Source organism: Rhipicephalus sanguineus, unplaced genomic scaffold, assembly GCF_013339695.2.
Source record: "Rhipicephalus sanguineus isolate Rsan-2018 unplaced genomic scaffold, BIME_Rsan_1.4 Seq268, whole genome shotgun sequence".
NCBI classification, from domain to species: Eukaryota; Metazoa; Arthropoda; class Arachnida; order Ixodida; family Ixodidae; genus Rhipicephalus; species Rhipicephalus sanguineus.
Genome location: NW_023614905.1, coordinates 1 through 24360, shown reverse-complemented (window position 1 = coordinate 24360; position 24360 = coordinate 1). Strand labels below are relative to the sequence as shown.

The following is a 24360-nucleotide window of genomic DNA, read 5'->3' as shown; positions in this document are numbered from 1 at the left end:
TTGGTGGTAAGAGCTTTGTTGATGAAACCTTCTGTGACGACTCCCAGTTATGCCATTCCTTCAGGAACTTGGCTGAAAATGAAATCGGAATTATTTTGTATCTTGATGATTTTGAGATTGTGAATCCTCTGGGATCTTCAAAGGGAAATTTTAAACTTCTCGGTGTGTATATGACACTCAACAACTTGCCATTGTATTACCGGTCACGTGTTAACAATATCCAGCTGGTTATGCTCTGCCGCCAAAAAGATGTCAGAGAGTTTGGTCTTACCGAAGTGCTTAGGCCCCTAACAGATGACATGGTTCTTTTGGAAAAATCGGGAGTGACAATTAATCGAGCTCAGCATACTGTGAGGCTAAACTTTGTAGTAGGTGACAACCTTGCCAGCCATGCTGTTGGAGGGTTCACGCAAAACTTCAGTTCTTCTACTTACTTCTGCCGGTATTGCTTAATTACACGATGCGAGTTTGAGCAGAAACCACATGCGATAGGTGCAAGGCGTACAGTAGAAAAGTACAATGAATCTCTCAAACGTCTTGAAAAGGCCGGCACCGGGTCCAGTGATTTTGGTATTGTAGGCAATTCTCCATTTCATGTGTTGAAGCACTATCATGTCTGCAACTCTGGCCTCCCACCCTGCATTGCACATGACCTATTTGAAGGTGTCGTTCGTCATGACCTGGCACTGTGTATTAACTATTTCGTAAAAAACAAAAACTGGTTCACATACGACTATCTCAATAACAGAATTGTAACTATGAAGTACTCCACCAATGATATGCGCAACAAACCAGCAAAAGTACCCACCCTTCAGGTTGAGAGGCTTGTAGGCCACGCAATCCAAAACTGGACTTTCTTGAGGCTCTTGCCACTCTACGTGGGCACAAAGGTTTTAGATGTGACTGATTCCATCTGGCAACTTGTGGTTTTATTGGCCAACATTGTTGACCTTCTTATGGCACCAAAGATAACACCTGCCCAAGTTGCCCACCTTAAAATATTGACTGAGGATTACATAACGTCTAGAAGCGCCCTGTTTCCTCTTCACAAGATTAGGCCAAAGCATCATTATATGCTTCATTACAGTGAACTTATCCAACAATTCGGCCCTCTCTCCCATGTTTGGACTTTGAAATTTGAAAGTAAGCACCAGTATTTCAAGGAGTGTACACGTAGTACCAGAAACTTTAAGAATATAACGAAAACTCTCAGTGAACGTCACCAATTGTGTCAAGCTTTTCAGGCTGCAAAGGCTCGTTTGCTTTGCAGCCTGAGGAGTTCACAGATATGAGCATCTCAGAGCGGTCAACCATGCTGTCCCGAGTAGGCAACATAGCTTTGCCTAAGAGCACACCATTGAAAAAAGCTACTATAAATGGCTTTGTGTACACATGCGATGACTACATTCTTATTTCGGGGACACGTTATGATGTGACTTTTGGTTGCATTGTCAGCATGTTCAAGCATGATGGCAAGTATCTGTTTCTTGTTCAGTGCAAATTCGCATATCTTGAGCCAAGTCTTTGCTTGTATGTGTTACAGGAACAGAGTGATGAAGCAGTGTTAGTGCAGGCATCAGATCTTCTTGATTGTACGCCGTATGTGCCATATTTTTATAATGGCAAGCCTGTCATTAGACTAATGTCTTCCTTTCCTGAAAGGTTGTGCTGAGCAGCTAGTAGTTTTTTTTTTCCCTACATCAGTGCCTTGCTGAACATGCTTTCCTAATTTTGTATTTGAAATCAATGAAGCACATGTTTAGTTGCTTGGAGGTACAGATGCAGTGTGTTTAGCAGAACTTATTGTTTAAACTTGTGTGTGATTTGTAAGTGAGTCAGTGGTGAATTTTTTTTTGTCTTTTTTCGTTTGTTTAGAGTATTTCTGCTTTCTTGCGGCATGCTTTTGCCCCAATAAAATCTGTTTCTTGTAAACTCATTGTGCAGGTCATCATGCCTATAAGTTGTAATGTAATGATATATTGTAGTAGCCCGTGACTTCCATCTGGCAACTTGTGGTTTTATTGGCCAACATTGTTGACCTTCTTATGGCACCAAAGATAACACCTGCCCAAGTTGCCCACCTTAAAATATTGACTGAGGATTACATAACGTCTAGAAGCGCCCTGTTTCCTCTTCACAAGATTAGGCCAAAGCATCATTATATGCTTCATTACAGTGAACTTATCCAACAATTCGGCCCTCTCTCATGTTTGGACTTTGAAATTTGAAAGTAAGCACCAGTATTTCAAGGAGTGTACACGTAGTACCAGAAACTTTAAGAATATAACGAAAACTCTCAGTGAACGTCACCAATTGTGTCAAGCTTTTCAGGCTGCAAAAGGCTCGTTTGCTTTGCAGCCTGAGGAGTTCACAGATATGAGCATCTCAGAGCGGTCAACCATGCTGTCCCGAGTAGGCAACATAGCTTTGCCTAAGAGCACACCATTGAAAAAAGCTACTATAAATGGCTTTGTGTACACATGCGATGACTACATTCTTATTTCGGGGACACGTTATGATGTGACTTTTGGTTGCATTGTCAGCATGTTCAAGCATGATGGCAAGTATCTGTTTCTTGTTCAGTGCAAATTCGCATATCTTGAGCCAAGTCTTTGCTTGTATGTGTTACAGGAACAGAGTGATGAAGCAGTGTTAGTGCAGGCATCAGATCTTCTTGATTGTACGCCGTATGTGCCATATTTTTATAATGGCAAGCCTGTCATTAGACTAATGTCTTCCTTTCCTGAAAGGTTGTGCTGAGCAGCTAGTAGTTTTTTTTTTCCCTACATCAGTGCCTTGCTGAACATGCTTTCCTAATTTTGTATTTGAAATGAAATATGAAGCACATGTTTAGTTGCTTGGAGGTACAGATGCAGTGTGTTTAGCAGAACTTATTGTTTAAACTTGTGTGTGATTTGTAAGTGAGTCAGTGGTGAATTTTTTTTGTCTTTTTTCGTTTGTTTAGAGTATTTCTGGCTTTCTTGCGGCATGCTTTTGCCCCAATAAAATCTGTTTCTTGTAAACTCATTGTGCAGGTCATCATGCCTATAAGTTGTAATGTAATGATATATTGTAGTAGCCCGTGACTCGCTGTCGCAACATTTTAAATAAAGGCAAGGTCTAAGGGAGGGACAGGGCATCAGTGTTGCCCCTCAACTCAAGTTTATTACAGAAAAGCAATATAAAAAAATGGTTTGTTGTCTTATACCCCTCAGCATGCACAAAATGATTACCTTAGAGCAAATACCTTGGTGTTATGAATATATTTTTAAGGTACCGGATGCTTCAAATTTGGAAAAAACAAATAAGCAGTGTAATGCAACAAAAGAAACTGCGTTGGCAATGAAAGTGCAATTATCTTTACAGAACCAGCCATTTTGCAAGGCAGTAGGCATATATGTGACCGTATAAGAAGTCTAACAAAAAAAAAAAAAGCCTTTCAACGCGATTGCATTAAACTGCTCGTTTCACAGAAATTCCGGCATCTATGTCGGTGTCATTAGCTGTGAGTGAAAAATCTGCATTGACCATGAGGAAAAATTGGGGATGGATATAAATAAATAAATATTTTAAGAAACTTCAGCTTGAGTGGGAATCGAGCCCATGCCATTGCTTGGAACTGTCCCCCCCCCCCCCCACACACACAATAAAACCTATATGAATGTCATGTAGTGCGAGGAGTCTCGTTAACGCAAGTGACGTTGCGGGGCAGAAGTGTAGAATGACTCCAGGCATCAAGACATGCGAATTGTGCAGTGAGTGACTGATTTAAAGGTGCACCCATTACAAAGTGCTCATACATTTAATAATCATCATCGGCAAAAGCATCAACAACATGAGCAACTGCGTAGGGTCACATGTTGCCTTATGCACGTGTATAGCATACGTCGCTAATTTGTAAAAGGGAGAATTATGGCGTAGTGGGCACTACTCAACTTTACTTGAAGCAGGCATTCTAGGATAGTTATAACTGGCCAGTGCAACTAGCAGAGACGTTCTTTTCCTTGTGGCATGGCGTGTATCGAGAAGCGAAGCCAGGCTTGCGATTGAGAAAGCAATGCGAATGGGGCCTGATTTTTGTATCGCTTCCCTTCTTCAGACGAAGCTTAAGTGCCCTCCAACTTTTTTCTTTTCAGCAGCATGGAACACTTGGAGTAGCTGAGCCCTTTATGATTTAGAAAGCCCACACTATCATTCACAACTCTTTTTTTGTAGTGCACTAAATACCGTATGACTACTGTGGTCTTGAAAATTGAGAAAAATTTGTAGTAGGCCTTCTTCAAGCAATACGAGAGCGCCCTGCGGACATGCGGAGAACTACAGGAAAAGTGTGTACGTAAAGCGAGCCAGTTGTTCGGTCGCCTGCTAGTTGTTTGCACCCTGGGAGCACGGAACAAAAGGAACATGTTGCAGCTTCATGACCATTCTTGCATGTATCTCTGTGCATGAAATGTGAAGGGAACAATGCAGTCAGTGTAGGCATTACCAAGTGAATGTGTATTAGATATAGCAGTTACATGGCATGTGTGTTACCGTGTGCTGGTACCGTTAAGGCATACTATCATGAGCAACATGAACTGGAATATCGAATTCATGTTTATTCAACGATTACTTGTAATGTACTGATATAAACGTGATGCATTGAATTGTTCGAGACGCCTTTCCACTTGAGCATTGAGCATCATAAACACTTCTGCACTTGCCAACTGCATTTAGCCGCTATGGCCTTTAAAAGGTTAATTGAGTGCTCCATCTCGTATTGCTCAGGATTATACCTGTTCATGGTATGGCCACCTGTGAGCCAGCATGCAAAAACGCAACCGGCGTTTTCAAAATGCTACACCTGCAGCTAGTGTCAACAAAGTATGATAGAAGCTTAACTTTTCTTACCTGAGGTGGGAACCACACGCTGACGTCTAATAGTGTATCTTATTTTACTAAATGCCGACTGTACTCTCACATAATCTCTAAATATCAGAACCTCACCCTGTGATTGACTACAGTGTTGGTGGACATAGATTGCAAGAGTATCCGTGAATTGCCTTGACCGCCCGTGGATTTCATCTAGGAAACCATGCTGTATCTGTTTGTTTGTATTGTAAGGCATACGGCTCCAAAAAATAATAATAACGATGCTTCTAAACTGGTCCAACAGTGGCACGTGGAATCACAAGACAGATGGAAGTCATAGCTATCGATAAACACAGAAATTCATGATTGAATTGTGCAGAAATATGTTGCACCCGGCCAAATTCACTTGATCTGAGAACTGCTGTCACGGCACAGGTGGAAAGCTAAAGTGTGAGGCCCGTGCACTCATCTCGGCAGTTGATGCAGCGTACACACTTTTCCTGTGAGTGCTTGCGAGCCTGTTGGTGGTGCTTCCATGCTTGAGAAAGGTCTATTGCACAATTTTTCAGCAAACTATGATGTTCCCTCAAGCTGATATACAGGCATCATCCAGTCTGCCCTGTGAGTGTACTGGACACTCTAAATAAAAGGAGTATAGTACCTAATATTTTATGTGCTGTAGATGAAGTTCATGCCATAGTTCACGTGGCATTAGCTTCTACCTGGACACTTCTTCCTTGTGCACTTTTTGTACTTTCCTTAAAGGAGCACTGACACAAAATTTCGAAGGCGAGATAATGAGTGAAATAGATGTATGTGGAGCCGTACACCACGTCTACGAAATATCAAGGGCCAATATAGCCTAGAACATATTTAAAATCAATTTTAAAGTGCATGCCGCGCGACTGAGCGAGATGCGGGCGCTTCGCGACGCCGACATCAACGCGGGGTGTGTGTAAACAAACCTACGTCCCGAGTTTGTGTTGGCTGGTGGCTGGTTGTGCCGTGGTACCTGCCATTTCTTCCTCCGTGCCTGCGGCTTTGCGTGTGCTAGTTGTGTTCTCTTCCGCTGTTCGCTCGTCGTGCCCGTTGGCAGATGTTATGGCCCGCTCACGCTAGCGGCAAGCCTGCCGCAACGGCGCGGTGCCGCAGAACGTCGGCCGTCGCCGCACGCGCGAGAGCTGTCCAACTTGTACGGCAAGCTTCGCCGGCGAGGCATTCGCGCCTCCGAAAAACATGGCAGCACTGCCAAAAGCGGTTGTCGTCCACTTCGAATCTATCAAGTGGCCGCCGTGCGCTCTGTAACGTGTAAGTTCCGAACTGATGCTTCCATTTGCTTTAGATTCATGTCCTTAAGCTTCGACAGCAATGTATTCGTCCCGATTCGGCGCCGTTTTTGAGAGCCATAGTCAAATAATCCATGCTGTAAGCTTAGCGAGTCGAGATGGGCGCTTCCGAATGCTCGGAGGACATAGATTACGCGTTTGCTAGTTGTTTCTAATCCTCCATAGCTGGCGCCACTTGACCTGGTTCAGCGCCCACCGCATCCACGCTCGCGCGCCGCCTACGTCACAATTTTGCGTGTTCACGTGGCCAGCTGTGTTTTCCCGGCCCCCGGAGGACGCTGCCTAGCTCGGTGCTCTTTGAAACCGAAACTGCGACTGGGCACTCTAAAAACGTCTCTAAATAAATAACCGTCGCGCACTCGCACAAACGAGGTTTGCAGCCGTGATAAGTGGATCATAAGCTATCTATTGCAACAAAAAAAACAAGGTGCAAAATTTTTGTGTCAGTGCTCCTTTAAGGTAAACACAGAAATTCATGACTGAATGAATTATGCAGAAAGGCATAAGGCACAAACGTGACGTGGAACATAATGCCACTTTCTTCAGGCTGTCGAAAATGAAGGGCTTATTAGATAATAGCAATCTATTCCACATATCCTCCTCACAGTCTTTCTGTAGGCAACATTTTTAGCTCTTGTAGGAACTTGTTTTCAAGGAAATGAAATAGGGATTCTGATGAGGAGACTATTGTGGATCAGAGTGGCTCTATAATAACAGATGTTGCAAAAACACTTTTAGCTAATATGCAATGACTAGCCTGTGAAAAGGGAAATTGTCATTCCCAGCTAATATTGCAGACATACTTGCTCACTTGTAAAAGTAGGCTTATGTCCATAATTGCACTTGGTCATCTTCAGAATCTTCACAAACGTTAAGCTGGCTTAGCTTATTTTTGTGTCTAGCCGTGGGGTTGCTGCTGTGGACTCTTGATTTTCCAGCATGCTACTGAATTGCTATTATGCTAAGAAAGTTACTATGTATGATAATGCCAATTTAATATGTCACAATACTGCGAGGTTACTTAAATGGCCTTTTGTACATGAAGGTAGTACATTCAGTAGGTGTCGTTTTTCTCACTTGCATGGTAATCTCATATCGAAGGCTAGATACAGTTTACTCAAACCGGTAAGATGTTTAGTTGCCTCTTTTGACTGGAAGCTAAACAATTTGACAGAAGCGCCTGCCTGTTTGGGTTAATTGTGCAAGACTTTAGAACGGCTCCAAGCAAAAAAAAAAGTCTATATGCCCATTAGGTTTGAAAAATGGTTGGGTATTTCTTTTCTTTTTTTTTCCTTTTCTGTGAGGCTGTCTTCTGAAATAATTTATTTAGATAGGCTGCTTCTTGGAGTTGGTGAAAATCGCTCTTTCTTTCCTTCCATCATGTTTCAACGTGTGAAGCGTTTCAGTTCTTTTGAATAAGGCATTCACTACGGAAGCTTCGAGTTTTGCCAGGTGGGTTGAATTGCAATAAAAGTGGCAGCCTGCATATACTGGTTTGTGGTAGACCAACAAAGGTAGCCTCCTCTTAGGCTTGCTAATTGATCAAGGAATGGGAGTGATCTACTGTTTCTGCATTCACAAGTAAACTGAATATCTAGTTTAAGGAGTTTAGGTGGCTGAGTAAGTTTTATTATTTATGGTTTCTCTATAATTATGTGCCTGGGAAACGCCTGGTTTCAGGTGAAACGTGCTGAGAGCTCTTCGTTTTTCATAGTGATGATGAATGATGCCCTCACTGGAGCTCCGTTTATCTGTGGGGGAGCGCCAGTGAGGGCCTTAATTTTGTTAAACATGGCCATCATCACCACGAGAAACGAAGAGCCCTCAGCATATTTTAACTGAAACAAAGGCTTCCTCAGATACGTAAATTATCATAAATTATAGTGATATCACAAGCCAAATGCTTGCTGAGCTATTGATACTACGCACTACATATTCAGTTCACTTGCAAATGCAGAAAAGACTGATCACAGCTCCCATCCCTTGATATATGACTAACAACCCAAATAGGAGGCTCTCTAAATATTTCAGTCAACCACAAACCAACATATACTGGCCTTTACTTAAATTTCAGCTCGAACCATTCGGGAAGCCAAAAGCATCAGTAGTGAATACTTCAGAAGAAACAAAGCAAATTGCATGTTGGAATCCCACAGAAGGAAAGAAATTAGCAATTTTCACTGAACTCTGAAAATACAGCCTACCCAAATCGCTTCCTTCGGAAAACAACACAGCAGGAAAAAAAAACATTTCCAAGAAATGCTCAATCTCCCTGTTTCCCCAGAAATGAATATATCTCTCATATGTTTTAGGTAGCAGTGCATGCATCGGGCAAATCTTAAAAGAAAGCCTAATTGTAATGCACAGACCAATGAACACATCCTATAGCTTCTACTGGCACCCAAACACCATGCACCAAGACAAAACTCAGCAGTTGTCTACAAAATGGAAGTGCACACTCCCAAGCAGCATACACGGGCGAAATGAAAAAAATCCACCAAAAGAATACAGCGGCACAAAAACTGTCAGAACCTGCTCTAGATTATGCAGCCCCCTAGGGAGACAATAAAAAATATGCAAACTACAAAATTGCTCTTCAAGAAACGGGAACTAGCTGCTGAGACCAACCAACAGAAACTACTATTGCGGAAACCTGCGTGCATTCGTAACCCCAAGAACAATCTTATCCGCTTCAAAGGAAATCGTCCCACTGTTTACATGCTTGTTCTACAAGCAAAAGTAAAATAGTGAGACCATGAACGTACTGTCACGTTTCGAAACGCATTTAAAAGGTGCAGCTTGCGAACTCTGCAGTCATTCTCTCCTGAAAAATAAACAAAGTTAATTCTAAAGCTTCGGGAACCAAACAACCCCCTCCCCCCTCCTTTTTTTTCTTTCTCTCTTTTTTTTTGTTAGAGCCATTCCAGTCTTAACTGTTTCTGACTGCACTAAGTTTTGCAAAAAAAAAAAAAAAAGCAGTTGCTGCTTTTAGGAGCAGAGTTTGTTTGCAAGAGGCTCTGCTGCAGTTGAATATCAACTTTGCTGTGCAACATTCAAAGGCTAACAGTGTTTGTGTGTACAACTGTGATACATCAATTGAAAGGTATTATTTATGTCTAAAGCGGTGTATCTGTGAAACTTTTCGGCACAAATCTTGCTCTCGTAAACCAACCAAACCGCCTCTAAAGACAGTTTTGTTGGTTTATTAGTGTAAAAATATTTTGGGCATTGAAAGTAAAAGTTTGCTTCGTTATTGCAGATACAGCTATCGATCATGCCTCTATTGAAGATATGGAGTGCGGATCACACAATAAAAAAGATGATCACCGCTGAAACAATGGCTGATGTTATCGAGAAAGCAGAGGAATACGGGATCTGCAACTCATGCAGTGCAAAGGTAAAAACTTGAAACGTGCAATCTCTTGCTAGCTATTTTCTAACCAAGAAGTTTGTAGGCATTTTAGGGTGTTTACATTGTTACACTAGGCTGCTGCTTCTTGTCAGTTACTAATGCAGCAGCAAGCGGCTAACAGCTGCACCAAATTATATTGAATGTGTTCCTTTCTGCCTTCCCACCATCAAACAGCATTTTAGCCAAAAATTGCACTAAGCTTATGTGACAGAAGCCTAAACTGCCTGACTTGTAAAGCCGAAACGAAAACCTTAAGTACATCATAATCATGATGGTAATGAACTAAGTGGTCACAGCTATTCATATATAGCTGGTGCAATTTATCCCATGTGTAGCAGTTATTTTTTGAGTTCTTCACTAGCTGGTGTTTGTGTTCAGCTACTGTGCAGTTAATTTCCTCACATCACTGTGATGGCGAGCATGCCAAAGAACGTTTTCAGGGGGGGGGGAGGAATCAGCGCAGCTTGTACTTAGTCGCGCAAGGCTGGGTCACAGCAGAGCTGCTGGGCACCTAGCTGCTCTGGCTTGGCTAGGCTTTCACCCTCTCACCATCCCTTGCTATATTGTACTATACATGGCTATACAGAGCCTTGGAAGCAAATATGTATATAGTGTGATGTCTCAAAGTGTGCGCCAGCTTCGGGTTTTTACTGTCTCTCCCAAGTAACTTAGTTTGTTACATTGACAAAGTAAAATGTTTGTTTCAACAACCCAACCACATATTTCCAAACAAAACAAATAATATCTTATAGTCAATGTTTGAGCTATGGTGCTATTATTTTGCAACAGGTGTTTCTTGTTGATTGGACGGAACTTGACGAAACAGTATTCCAAGAAGTTGTTGCTCAGCTACCAATGGACCAGAGGATTTTCATTGTTGCAGAAATTGTGCCACCTGCAAGTCCTCCTGTGCAAGGTTCGTTAAAAGTGCTTTTACTTGTAGTTGACATTGAAAAGTGATATGGCAAAAAACAGGACTTATAAAAAACAGGATTCTTATACTAGGGGTGTGCAAATATTCGAAAACTTGAAATAACAAATCGAATAGCATTCTTTTCAATTCAGTACTCGAATCTAATAGTGCAAATTCGAAATACCAAATAATTTTAGAATATTTTTGGAATAATCAGCAACGACGAAAAATGTTAGAAGGAACAAGTCGTTAGAACAGTGAATGGTAACATTTCCTGTTTTCATCTTTGAATTACCCAGATGCACACAGCCAGAGAAAGATAGCAGTAGCAAGAAAGAAAAAGAAATAGAAATAAACAGAGACGAAAATGAGATACGAAAAAAAAACAAAGAAAGAAAAAGACAAAGAAAGAGAGGAAGAAAGAGAAAAAGGCCCAGCTTCGTACTTCCTTCATGCTTGGCACCAACCATAGTGCGAAGCTGCCTTATTTTTTTAAAAAAAGCTGTTGCTAAAGTACCACCTTGAATGCTGTAGTCACTTCTATATTTCAGCCTGCAGTTACAAAATATTTCGAATTGCTGCTGTATAGGAGCTTGCCTTAGTTTAAATAATTGTGTTTTTTTTTTTTTTTGTCGGTTAGAAGGAACCGTAATGTCCCTTTGTTGACACTTGTGAATATTTGTTTCAAATCAAATGTCATCAAATTTTTTGACTGTTTTGAAAATTGTAAACCTGACCAGTCTAGGGCTGCTTTGAAGATGGTTGTCTTACAATTTGAAGACTGTTCGAACAGTATTCAATTTGTATTCGTATTTGATTTGGTGTCATCACTATTCGATCCTTATTCAATTGGTTCTAAAATTCACTATTCACACACCCTGAAGGAAATAAAGCCTCCTGATGTGTAGAAAAAAGGGTTTATTTACAATAAACCGCAGCCTGACTCTGTGGGTTGCTGCTGTTGTGCATGGTTCCAAAGCACGAGAGAGTTCTGTTCTTTGTCGATCTTGTTCCTACAAACTGCCCTGCGTGCAGGTGAATGGGCCTTTAACGGTAGTTCCACTCGGTAGTTTATGGAGATCTGATATTCGAACAATGTTCCATAGGGGTCTGGGCTTTCTCGACCCTTGTAGGAGAACGAGTCGCCCTTTTTAATTCTGAAGTACAACGGCGCTAAGTTGGAGCTTTGCTTCGTCTTTGAGGCATGTTGTAGTAGCCACGCTGTGATGCGGTCAGTAGAGTTTGGCATACAGTGAGGTGGGCATTCATGTTCTTCATAAGCAAGCCCTTTGGGTCCTGTTCGCCAGACAAGGCCAGATTCATGGCCAGAAGCTCCTCTTGTTAAATATTCAGATGGGTTCTTCTTCATCTTTACTGTGGAGGAATCCAACATGCTGCGTGTGTCGTCTAGGCGAGAGGTTGCCTGAAGCGTGAAAGTTTGGTGTTGCTTATTCGCGGTTCTTTGCTGAACGAAATCTGCACCATTCCCCGGACTAGACGACAATACGTCTGTGTCAGGGTGCCATACCAGTCCCAAGGCTTTCGGTACTCTTTTCAGTTGTTTGAGTTGTAACTGCGGAGGTTGCGTAGATTGCATGCTAAAGAAGCATAGGTCATTCAAAGCCCATTTGTTCAGTTTCATAGATGCACTTGAGAATATCTTCATGGCTTCTGACTGCAGCTTGCATGCGTCTTCGACGGAGTCTGTTTCATTGTTTTCCTCCTGGGTCTTCTTATGTCCATTAAATTTTGTTCCCATAATTTCTAAATAACTGGTTGTCTGTTGTGATCTTACGGTCTGTTACTGCCACTTTCAGTACAATAGCCTCATTGCAGTGCATGGAGATAGCACAAGAGGTGACTGGTCCATGTAGAGTCCAGCCTAGTGTGGTCTCGACGGCTTTGAGTCTGTTGTCCAAATTATGTACGTTTCCCATGACAAATGACCAGTACAAGTCTTTGCCGATCAAGATGTCGACAGCGTTTGGGCTTTGACCTTGATCGATGTCGGTGAAGTACTAAATAGCCTTTGTGTTTGAGCTTGTCGATGAAATCTCTACTTGTTCGTGAAATGGATTGGTGGCTGATCGTTGTCATGACGAGAGCTTTGATTCACAGTGACTTGCAACCACGTACTGAACTCAGAGTGACAAACGCGCTGGTAGGTCTTCTCGTCATGTTGTCCTTGAAGATATCCCTCTGCAAGACTCTCGTGATTGAGTGCTCGACACTGCGGACACGAAGGTCGCGGGATCAAATCCCGGCCGCGGCGGCTGCATTTTCGATGGAGGCGAAAATGTTTGAGGCCCGTGTACTTAGATTTAGGTGCACGTTAAAGAAACCCCAGGTGGTCTAAATTTCCGGAGCCCTCCACTACGGCGTCTCTCATAATCATATGGTGGTTTTGGGACGTTAAACCCCAGATATTATTATTAATGAGTGCTCCACAATGTTATTTCCCAGCCAATCGCTTAGTCGCGAAACTGCACTGACTGCCTCTATCGAATAAAACTCAAACTAGGCATTTACTTTCTGGGCCGGCTGCCTAAGCAACAGCTGTTTGGAGGTATACACACCGTTTGGCATTGCGAGTTCCAGTCACCTCCAGTTGCATTGGTTTTGGTAATGTCGGGACCGCTAGTAAAGGTCATCATCAGAGGGTCGCACATTGTTTCTGCATGGCGCTGATTGCACTTTGTACATTTAACTTTTCACCTGCAATCTTTTGCTAAGTGATGTTGCAAGGTACAGCGGAAGCAGCGACCAGCACTTAGTAGTCGTTTTTCTTTTGCTCGAGAGGAATCTGAGAGTCTCACTGCTCTGTATAATGGGTATTCGAGTCACAGAATAAGCAGGCATTCTCTTGAGGAACTGGTTTTGCAGATGAAGCCAAATACTCTGTAGTTGAATGTTGAGCCACGAAGAGGATGTCGTGCTACTGCGAAAACCTTTAACTTGGCCCTTTGACGCGTCCTCCTTTACAAAAACATACGGGACTGTTCTTTCTCGAGTCTCTGTTTCTGTTTGAATAAAAAACAGCAAGGACTAAATTGCTCGCCTTCTGTTCCTGACTGTGCTTTTCTTGTTGGCCTGTGCTCCACCTTGTCCTCTTTTCTCTGAAACTTGACGTTCAGTGGTTTTGTTGAAGTCGAGGGCTATGCTGTGAGGAAGCACTGTCAGGAGGATGGTATACAGCATCAGTGGCGTAAATAAAAAAAAAAATCAGAAAGGGGGACAACATCTTGTCGTGGTGGCCATTTTTTTTATAAATATAGGTGCTATTTTTACTTATATAAAAAATTAGATATTTTTTAAAATAAAATTAAATGGTGAGCATGGGTGCCCAGCTCATGTAATTGCATTGTTTTATTGAATCTTCTCTGAAACCGGTCGAGCGACAGTTGCAGTTTCAATTGTCTCACACAGCGGAGGGGTATTGAACACAGGACCTACACACTACAAAATAAACAGGTATTACAGAAAGTTAAATGCAGTATACTTAACTGCCAAGCAATTCAAACATATGATGTTTGAAAAATAAATCTGAATTGGGGGGACATTTGCAAATGGTGTCCCCCCGTCCCCCGGGATTTACGCCAGCGTACAGCATTGCAGAATAATTGTCTTCCAATACACCGAGAGTCTTGAGGGCGCACGTCTGGGACTGCACCATGTTGTAGAGGTATCGAAGTCCTCGAAGATCGGTGAAAGATTGCACTGGTTGCATGTCGATGAGTCACTGCATGTGAGCCTGAATTATCACGTCAGGCTTGGCAAAGCGCTGTTTCAGAATGTCCAAGGCTTCACAATAGCAGCTTGCAGTTGCTGAAAGTCCCGTGATCGCCAGTGCCGCATCGTTGGTAAAAACCGAACGTAGATAGGTGAACCTGTCTACGTTGGAGAGTCCATTGTTGCTGTGTATCAGCTGACTGAACTGCTCCCGAAAAGGTGTCCACAGTTACTCAATGGTTGGTCATCGAATTTCATGAGGTCGATTTTCGGAAGTTGGATAGCGGGCTGGGCGTGCGTTGCACGGGTTCGGTCGACAGTAGTGCACGCTTCTTAAACTCCTGAAGTTGACGTATCCGATACCAGAGTTTCGCGGACTTCACTGTGGCTCGATCATTGTGATCCACAACCTGGTCAAGCTCTGCCGGAGCTTCCGTGGTTGACAGCAGAGGGACGATGTGGGAGTCAGTTGCTCTCAAGTCGGTGTGAAGGTGTTTGAGGTGTTCGTTGAGGATGCAAAGCTCCTCTTCTGTAACACTGTCTTGAGTGAGCATTGCTTCTATCTTGGTGATAAGGTGCGTTAATTTCAATCTCTTGGCTTTGCGCTTCAGCTTGAGTGTTTCCATGTTTTGACTCCGTCTTGAACTGCTATAGGTTGGTACGATGAATCCATAGGCAGGAAGGCGATTACCTTGCACCTGTACCTTGGGTCCATCGATGTCGTTCACTGCTTCGATGAGTTTCGGCACCACTTGAAGGAAATCAAGCCTCCTGATGTGCACAATAAGGAGTTTATTTACGATAAACCACAGCCCGACTCCGTGGGTTGCTGCTGTTGCGCGTGGTTCCGAAGCACGAGGGAGTTCCTCTCTTCTTCGTCACTCTTGTTCCGACACACCCCTAACACATACCCATATTAGAGCTGTATGGGCTGTGCATTGTGTGTCCTTGTTTTTCATTTTACCTCTCCAAGCAAAGAAGGCAATCATTTATGCCATGCATTTTTTTTCTGGCTTCACTAATTGTGGGCTAAAAGTGCCTTCATAGTGCAATTCGGAATTTCATGCATCAATTATACAAGGGTAGGGGAACAAGGACTTGCTTTCTTTGTTAGACACAACCTGAACTAGAACCAACAGACAATCAAGCCAAGGAAAGTATAGGGACGTTATTTGTAGTAATTATGCTATAAATGTGAAGAAATTCAAGTGGATGAAAAAAAACTTGCCATCGGCAGCGAACAAATTTTACAAGTGTCGTTTATGCATAATAATAGGCTAGCTTTTATGTTGTTCATGTTGCCATAGTTCTACAGCTTAGCAAGCAGCAACTTTGAAACATGCAGTTTACATAACAGGCTTTATTGTGAAAGTGTAGTGTATATATACATTGAACTGCACCTGCACAGTTGAAACAAAATTGAGTCATATCCATAGGTCGGCAAACTCACTCATGAGTCGACTAACTCGGGCTCAGATCGGACCGTGAGTCTGAGTGAATCCAGGTGAGTATTATTTTGGTGAGTGAGTGCGAGTGAGTTCAGCTGAAGAAAATCTTAGTGTTCGAGTCCGAGTGAGCCCTAAGCACAAAATATATTTCTTGGGTCAGTCTGACTGAGCTCAACCTTGCATAGCCGACTTGTTGTCCTATCTACTAATCTTCGGCATTACTAAGAGACTTATATCGTGTACATTTATACTCAAGTCTATTTACAAATGTCAGCGCACGAGTGTTCATGCGCCACCTCAGTATTTATTGAACAGAGGCGTGAGTTTGGGGGGGGGGGGTGCCTTGACCTCCCCCCGCAAACTCTTTCATGGGAAGTTCTTGATAAAATGTCTTGTGTGAGTCGCTTATTTCATAAAAATGTCCTTACTGGATTGAAACCGCTTATAATATGTATTTGAAGGTACAAGATCAAAAGGCACATTGTAGAGCACCGATTATGTGGGATATTGCCGTTAAAGAGCAATTTTAATTTTACAATAACGGGCTCATGAGTTGACTCATTCAGGCTCACTCAAACTCAGGTCAAGCCGTGGGTCTGAGTTTGAGTGAGTCTGGCTGAGTCATATGCTGGTGAGTTTGAGTCCGAATGAGTCCGGTTGAGAAATTCAGTGAGTCTGAGTGAGTCTGATTGAGGAAAATTTTGGTGAGTCTTAGTACGAGTGAGCCCTTAGAGCAAAGTATATTTCTTGAGTTAGTCTGAGTGAGCTCCAATTGTTTTGCCGAACTGTGGTCCTATCCTGGCATAACTGCTGCCACTGACTTTGTGAGCTATCTGAGCTATTCTCCTGTCTAATCAGTGCCTGTGTGAAGCTGAGTGATCATTTTAAATAACGTCTATGAATTCAGAGAAATGATCTGTTCAAACAAAATCTGGAGCAGAGCTTTGTCTAACATCGTTTGCCAGGTAGTAAAAGAGGCCAGCATGGCAGGAAGGCACGAGGTACATTTTCCATAAACTTCGAAGTTTCAGTTAAAAATATATATTCATTCCTTTTGTAGCGGTCACTCATTCCATTGACAAATTGCAGCTTTTAACTTTGGGTGTCTGACAACATTAGAGCTTCGATGCAGTGAGTTTGTTAAATGAGCATGCATTATGGGGCTCTATTTGCCACTACTACAGATTAGGCCTAACAACACTGGAAGCTAGCAAGCCTTCAAATTTTTGAGCTACTAGTATGGTAGTGTAAAAGCTTTGTACTGACATGCAGAGGTGCGGCGGTGGTCAGAGGTTGCGGTGCTCAGCTGCTGACTCGAAGGTCGCAGGTTTGATCCTGGCTGCAGCGGTCTCATTTTGGTGGAGGCAAAATGTTAGAGGTCTGTGTACTGTGCTATGTAAGTGCACGTTAAAATACCCCAGGGGCTCGAAATTATATTGGGCCTTCCACTACGGCATGCTTCATAATCATATCATAGTTTTAGCACGTAAAAACCAGATATTATTATTATTATTACTTACTTACTTACTTACTTACTTACATGCAGAGACTTGTTTTACTGCTTGCATTTTAGCAATTTGTGTTCGTAGTAAACATTACTTTTCTTGTTTCAGACGTCCCAGAATCAAACAGTACACCTGTACGAGAGCCAACCAGTGACATCAACATCCATGTATCGACAGAGAAGCTTCCCAAAGATCTTCAGGGCGCATTGAGTACAGCAGCATCTCCTCTTCACCCTAAACATCGAAGGGAACTAGTCCGTTGTGTTGTTGACCAAATGCTAGCTGTGTGCTCTAGGCCAAGAAGAGAACTTATTAGGAGTGTGGCTGAGGAAATAGTCAAGGCATACCCAGCTGCTCTTGAAGATAGGAGCATCAATGGCTCCTTGCTTGGTCGTGGCTATGACTCATTGTTTCAACAACTTGAGGCGAGAGTAGAAAATATTCATCGAGGCAAGCGAGGAATCCCATCATCGACTCCTGTGTCGACACAGAAGAGCGCAAAGATGTCGTACGGCTGCATGAATTGGCAGCCGCGGCCGGTTTTACACACTGATGAGCTTGATGAGAAGCAGCAATTTCTTCAGCGTGAAGCGCGGAAAAGTCCAAAGGACATGGATTTGTCTTTAGCCATGGTGTACATGGAAGATACATATGGAGCACAACGGCAATTCATAAACAGTGGGAGTCCTGTGCACCATGCTACAGAAATCAAGAGAGAGTGGCCACTGTTGTTTCACCGTCCCTTCTTCTACAAGCACGTTGCACAACTTCTTGGAAAGGATGCCAAGGTATGAACTGCATGTCACTTCCGATTAACTAGCGAAACGGGTGCAGGGAAGTTCTCTGGCGATAATCTTTTGGTGCTAGAATGCCTGTACATGCCTGGTTGTTTTGTAAGTACATTGGATAAGCTGCTAGACCTGTGCAGCTGCTAGTGTAGTGCTTCATCAAAAAGCATGTCTGGCATCAACTTGGTCTCAGTATTCTAAGACATAATGCCTACTACAAAAAGTTACTGCATGCATTGCTGGTGAGAGCAATGAAAGCAGCCACCTTTTCTTGTATTTGACAAACTTGTCTGATTATTAAAGTTTCATTTTAGTTCAGCAGAAGCTTCTGCTTGCACATAAGATGGGGCTTGCTTGCGCACTTTCAAGCAGTTGTTTAAAGGTCATCAGTAGTTGCTGAATGTGACATGGTATACTTAATAGGTTGCAGACAGAGATCACATTTTGTGTACTAAATGGGGGAGGACTTGTTCTTTTTAAGAAAACTCTTTAATCTGACAGGTTTAGTAATCTGCTCTCATTGGCCTCTGTCCAAGGGTTTCCAGAGCCCAGATGCCCTTGTTTTATTGTTGTATTGTGTATATTTAACTTAAAGGGGTCATGAAGCACCCCTTGGGCTTGTTGAAAAAACGCAACCTGCGGAAAGCTGACACGGCTATGAACTGCTCTGCAAAATATTACAGTCGTGCGCGCCGTGTAAAGGCCACAAGCGGAGCGCGAAGTTGCCGTTTCCTCAGGCGCCCTCTTTTCAAACAGAGGCCGGTTCTCACTCTCGTCGGTGGGCGGGGCGTCTGCACGTTGACGTCGCGGAGACATAGCATGCTTATTGGCCGATAGCCGGATGAGATGCGCTTCTTGCCACGGGGTGCCGTCACTTGCCCGCGCCGCACTCCTCAGTCTGCTAACTTTACACGGTAGCCGCACTCGCGCATGCGAATCACAGCGGGAGAGCGATCGCGTTCCATGACGCGCGCTGACGTAACTTCTTACCCCCGTGCCATCCCTCCCTGTCTAGCTTCCAGTGTGCTCGTGGGCACGAGAAAAAAGAGAAAGCGCTGAGAGCGTGCGCCAAACCCCCGTAACTCCGCGGATTCTTGACGGATTCGAGAAATTTTTGCGGCAATCGATTCGGGAGGCAGTAACCTCCGATACTAAGGTCATTAGATCATTACTTGGAAAAGTAGTTCATGACCCCTTTAAGACTGTTGCTCGTCACTTCTTCTAAACATACTACTGGCTTTTCAAAAGTAATTCTGGGCTTCTGCCTGCTACAGTCTTGATATACTTGTGATGCGCACTGCAGTGGAAGGTGCTGAGTTATTTGAAAAGTAGGCATTTCTAAACATTCATGTGGATTAATTTAAGTACACGGCTATTCTTGCATATCACCCCATTACTGATATTTCTAAGTCTAGGAAGGAGGCAAATGTGATGAAGTTTTGAAGGTTGACATGCTAACACATCTTACTCAAATGGAAAGTATATATACGAGGGTAGCTGCTCAGAACATAGTTTTGGGGATATTTAATTCACAGACGTTTTTTGTATTTCAGGATGGTTTCCAGGCGTCATTGCGAGGTGACGCCCCACTGCTGTTTAAGCACATGAAAAGTGTAGTAAAGAGGGATGTCATCGAATGGGTCATCGAGACAGAGCGGGAGGTGTCAAAGGGCTGCAAGAACGCAAAGGAGGTGGCATTTGTGCCATTGTTGGCTGCGTATTTTGGTGACAAAGAAGAGGCCCTCTTCAAGGTTTTCGAGGTAGGTTTAAAGTAGAACCAAGTTTTGCGATTTATATATTTACAGAAATGCTAATTAGCAGCTCTTAAAAGCAGCGCTGATGCATATTTGTTATGTGCAACTCCTTCATTCCCAGGTAGTGTAAACCTGCCAGCTGCCCAAATTTTTTCAAAATTATAGAATTCAAACACATTTTATTATTCTGAGAACGTTCTGTTAAGTGTTCACTAGTCATATGTTCAGTGTAAGAAGTATTTTGAAAAGGCAAATATGAACTGGAGCGAAATATGCATATTCTCCGTGCATTACAGGGCACTTTCTTTCAGTAAGTGTATTCAGGCAAGTTCCTAATGCCGAGAAAATTGGCAGCAACATAGTAGCTGCAAAAAAAGAAAGAAAGAAAGGAAAAAAAAGTTGCCGTGATCTCAATATTATGGGTTGCCTTTTCAGTTAACAGGCAAATTATTGTTAAGAAAATGCTAATGTACGCACAAAAAATATGTGCTCTGAGTACACTTTAAAGGCATTGGCAAACATGAACATGTTTTTTTGCAGTTTGACTAGGGATTGTAATTTGAGGAACACTGTTGTGGCACTTTGCACCAGAAGTGCAATTACTAGGGTCTGATTATGCTATGTTACTGCATATTACTGTACATAAGCAGCCTTTCTTGGGGGGTCTATATGTATTGCAAATGTCTGCTGTTGGTGATAGATTGTTTTCCAAGCCAACCTCTCAGCCGGAAGCACGGAAAAGCCCGTCCTTCTAGTGGGTGTCTGTTATTCTTTTTGTTGCGTTTAGGCTTTTGTGTTTCATTGTATGCCTACTAAGATTTAAAGAACGCTCGCACTTGCGAGTGTGGACCTAATTCAGGCAAAGTAACTCCCCCTCAATACAGCCTTTCAGTATTGCATTGGCCAGTCACAATGGGTTTTTTCAGAATTTGCAGCTCTACTCATTCTCCTGGTTGAGAGGCCTAACGCATTCTGGTAGAACAGAGCACTGGACTTCCAAATTAAAGAATTTAATACAGCTATAGTCTCTTAGGTGCCGACACCGCGATATAATTATTACGATATCTAGTGGGAGACTTCAGATTTATTTTTCAATTTACATAAAAACATCGATCCACTTTATAATGCTTGGCTCAAAGCAGGCCTGCAGCCAGGAATTTTTTTCGGGGGGGAGGGGGGGGGGGCATTTGCTGAAAGCCTTGACTTTTTGAGAAAAACGCCTATTTTCATTATTGATTTTCGGTAAAACACCATTCATCAAAAAAATTTCGGCCAGGGAGGGGGGGGGGGGCGCCCCCCCTCCCTTGGCTACGGGCCTGGCTCAAAGCGAAAAAAAGGTCGTATAGGCTGCTACTCGCTCACTGCATCACATAAAATCGATTCTGACAATGCATGGGATCTGCCGAATTTTTTTAATTGACATGCTTTACTTACTTGGTTAAAACATGCACCAGGCAGGAGAGAATGGGCTAATAATGCTGGCACAAGAAGCTTTAATTATGCCAGTGAATATACAATTTAAGATGGCCAAAAATAATTATCAGATGGTAGAAAATGCCATTTGCTACCACTAGACCTAGCGTGAAGCTGGGTTACGAATTTTTCCGCCGAAGGTTGTTTTATGGATGAGTATTTGAGTTGCTTTTAGGTCACTGAACTGGTAGCAAAACCCTTCGCTGATAAATAAAAAATGCGTACCATCTTTTCTCGGCAACTTTTATGGGCAGGCATGCTGAAGTGTACCTATTTGTAGACAACCAGGGAATTACCCTTTTTTTTATTGGAGAGCAAGCCTGTGCGAAAACATTCCCTGACTGATTGTGTCGGGATTGCTTTGTATTGTCAGTAGCATTTTTGTTTTCTGAAAACCAGTCGCTACGCAATTCAAGACTCAACGTATTCTGCACATACAAATCCGTTTGAGGGGCATTTTCAACTGAATGTTTCTCTCGTCACTGGTCCATGATCCGAATTTTAAAAGTTTGAAATGAAAAAGAAGCGGGCATGAAAAGCCCCCTGTGAAATAGCTACTGCAGACAGGACGGGCAACAGTTCGTTGTCAGTAGACGAGGACCTAAGCCAAGATCTTGACAAATTTCCTGGGCCGATGTCGGGGGGCATCTGCCTCCTATAAAACCGTTCGGGAGGGGGCAAGGGTGAGCCCCCCAGCCCCCCCGTACTTACTGCCTATGTGCTAACACACAGTATTTGAAATAGGCTTTAGTTACGCAAGATGCACTGCAGAGTCAGGATCGACCTCATTTATGACGTGACATGGGCAGTGATTTTGCATGTGATGTGCTAACATGCTTCAGTGCATCATGTGACGAAATTTTAACAGAAATAGTGTTGGGGCAGTAGGTATTAACATGGCCATTAAGGCATGGTTACTAGCAAATAAATAAAAAAAATGCTGCTGTGAAAGATGACCAGCAGAGTGCAGGTGACTGACTTCTCAGTATGTGCTCAGCTCTGCTATGTTCTTGGTGCAATAAGTGTTTATGCTGCATGGCTGGCATGCACAATTTAGAGATCAAACATGCCGCTTCTTAGCTGTGGTCTTTGTCCTTCCCAGTATGTCTGGCCAGTGAACAAAATCTTAGACAGGGTTATGTAAGCCACTGTTGTTGCAACCATGAGCCTGCGTGACTGCATGCTTGCACATTGCAGGCATGATGAGCAGATGAAACCGCAGCAGACAGGGTGGCTGGCACTCCAGCTCCCCATACTGCCCTGCAGCTACTCATGTGGGCACACACAGACTTCTTGAAATTTAACGTTCATTGTGTGGCAGTATTACACAGAGAGATCTCAGTGTGCCTTTGTATAAAACCTGGTTTCACTGGATGCATATTGGCATATGGCTTTTTTCAGCAGAAAAGCTTTATTTTCCTGACCTTGTCATGATAAGGGAAAGTTTTACAAATTACGACATATACATGATGCTTTACAGTGAATATTTATGGGGAAAAAAAATTCTTAGTTTGAAATAGTACATGCTACAGATCGTCTGTTTACAGAGTCATTCTGCTCCTTTTCAGCATGGTACAAGTATAACAGAAGTAGTTTCTGAGTTGCCACCTACGCCCATCGTTGCCGCACTAGGTAAGCTGAGTTTTACTTCAAGTTTGTAACTAGTGTGTCAAGGGAAGTGTTTCATCTTGCAGGTGCATGGCAGTTTTACACCCAGGTGCATTCACTCATTTCAACAGATTTACCATTCTGGCTAGGTTAATCAAGAATCCGAGACTCCAGCTAAAATTGCATTGATTGCATTTTTGTTTAATAAATGCACTTAATTGACGGGGCGTCTCCTAAATTTTAAAATAAAGCAGTGATACTGTGTTCCTGCAAGGTGTTGCACTACATAAAAAGTTAAATGTGTAACATGGTGTAGTGTTTTGTGTTTTCATGCCACAAAAGCTTTAAGGTTTATGCATTCAATGTATATTTTATTATGTATGTATGTATTATTTTATTATGTATGTATGTATGAGCAAAAATTCTTATATTGTAAAAGGTGCTGCATCGGAATGCTTCGTACTGTGCTGAGAAGGTAATATACTGTATTCCCCTTGCTAGTGGCAAAGAATACATTGATCAAAGAGGTAATCTTGTTAATTATTGACTTTGTCAATGTTGAAACTCATGTTTATATTCACAGAAAGTGTCTTATAAGTGGGGCTTATAGAACTTTTTACCTCTGCAGTAGAAGTATAAGCGTGTGCTGTTTGTGCAGCTATTGTTCGCGGCACTTCAGCAACAAGCATTACGCCGCAGTGCTAAAAATTTGTTGCACTCTTCGAACGGCATCAATGAATCCTAAGGATAACACAGCTGGAATGAATCGGAATAGATTCGTGGGAACGTCACGAAGCGCGATACAAGCTACGAGAGAGTGGAGGGCTCTAGATAATCTCGACCAGCTGGGGGTTCTGAAATTGCACAGTACGCATACCTCTAGCATTTCACCCCCATCAAAATGCGACCCCCACAACTGCGATCGACACCGCGTCTCTCACGTGAGCATAAAAGCACCCTAACCAATGTGCCCCAGCGGCGGGCAAAATAGAAATATTTGAGGCGTTGGTTGATGTCAGCGTGCTTGCTGCGTGGTGTCGAGGCAGGCCTGAGATGCTTGCTATATTATGATGTGTAGTAGCTTTGAGCCTTGCTCTTTAGATGTTGTGCACTCTATTTCCTTGATTTGTGGAACATTGGTATAGCCTGCCTGATGTCTCATCGTAGGGTTCAGGCAGCAGGAAAGGACCAATTTACACCTACCTATAACGATACACTGCTGTAGCAGCAGGTAAGCAGAAGAATTTGCGGGCACCACAATTCCGCCCACGTATGCGGATCAGCTGACACACACACACACACGCACAGACAGACAAATCAATAAGGCTATGCGCATTGCAAAAATGGTGAACAAGTTTCCTACGATCATTTCTTCAGCAGTTAGTATACAGTCATTGTTTCTCTCCGCCTCTTCCTGTACATGAAACGTTATTTCGCTCGGTGTTCCGTCACCGCCTTTCTTCGGATTTGAACACGTTTATACAAGAACGCGACGAAGTAACCGGCTGACAAAACCGCTGCAAAATGCTGACG

At 42.9% G+C, this 24360-nt stretch overlaps 1 protein-coding gene across 1 annotated transcript in view; it reads left to right on the top strand.

The window, feature by feature from the left end:
* LOC119376889 (uncharacterized) overlaps positions 1-22851 on the top strand; it is a gene marked incomplete at its 3' end in the record, with an annotated part of 28839 nt that extends 5988 nt beyond the window's left edge. The window contains exons 2-6 of the mRNA XM_037646563.2: positions 9457-9594; positions 10399-10525; positions 17313-17992; positions 19546-19752; positions 22788-22851. Of these exons, the coding sequence (XP_037502491.1) occupies positions 9457-9594; positions 10399-10525; positions 17313-17992; positions 19546-19752; positions 22788-22851 (1216 nt within the window). The remainder of the gene's footprint in view (positions 1-9456; positions 9595-10398; positions 10526-17312; positions 17993-19545; positions 19753-22787) is intronic.
* Between the last annotated feature and the right edge of the window lie 1509 nt (positions 22852-24360).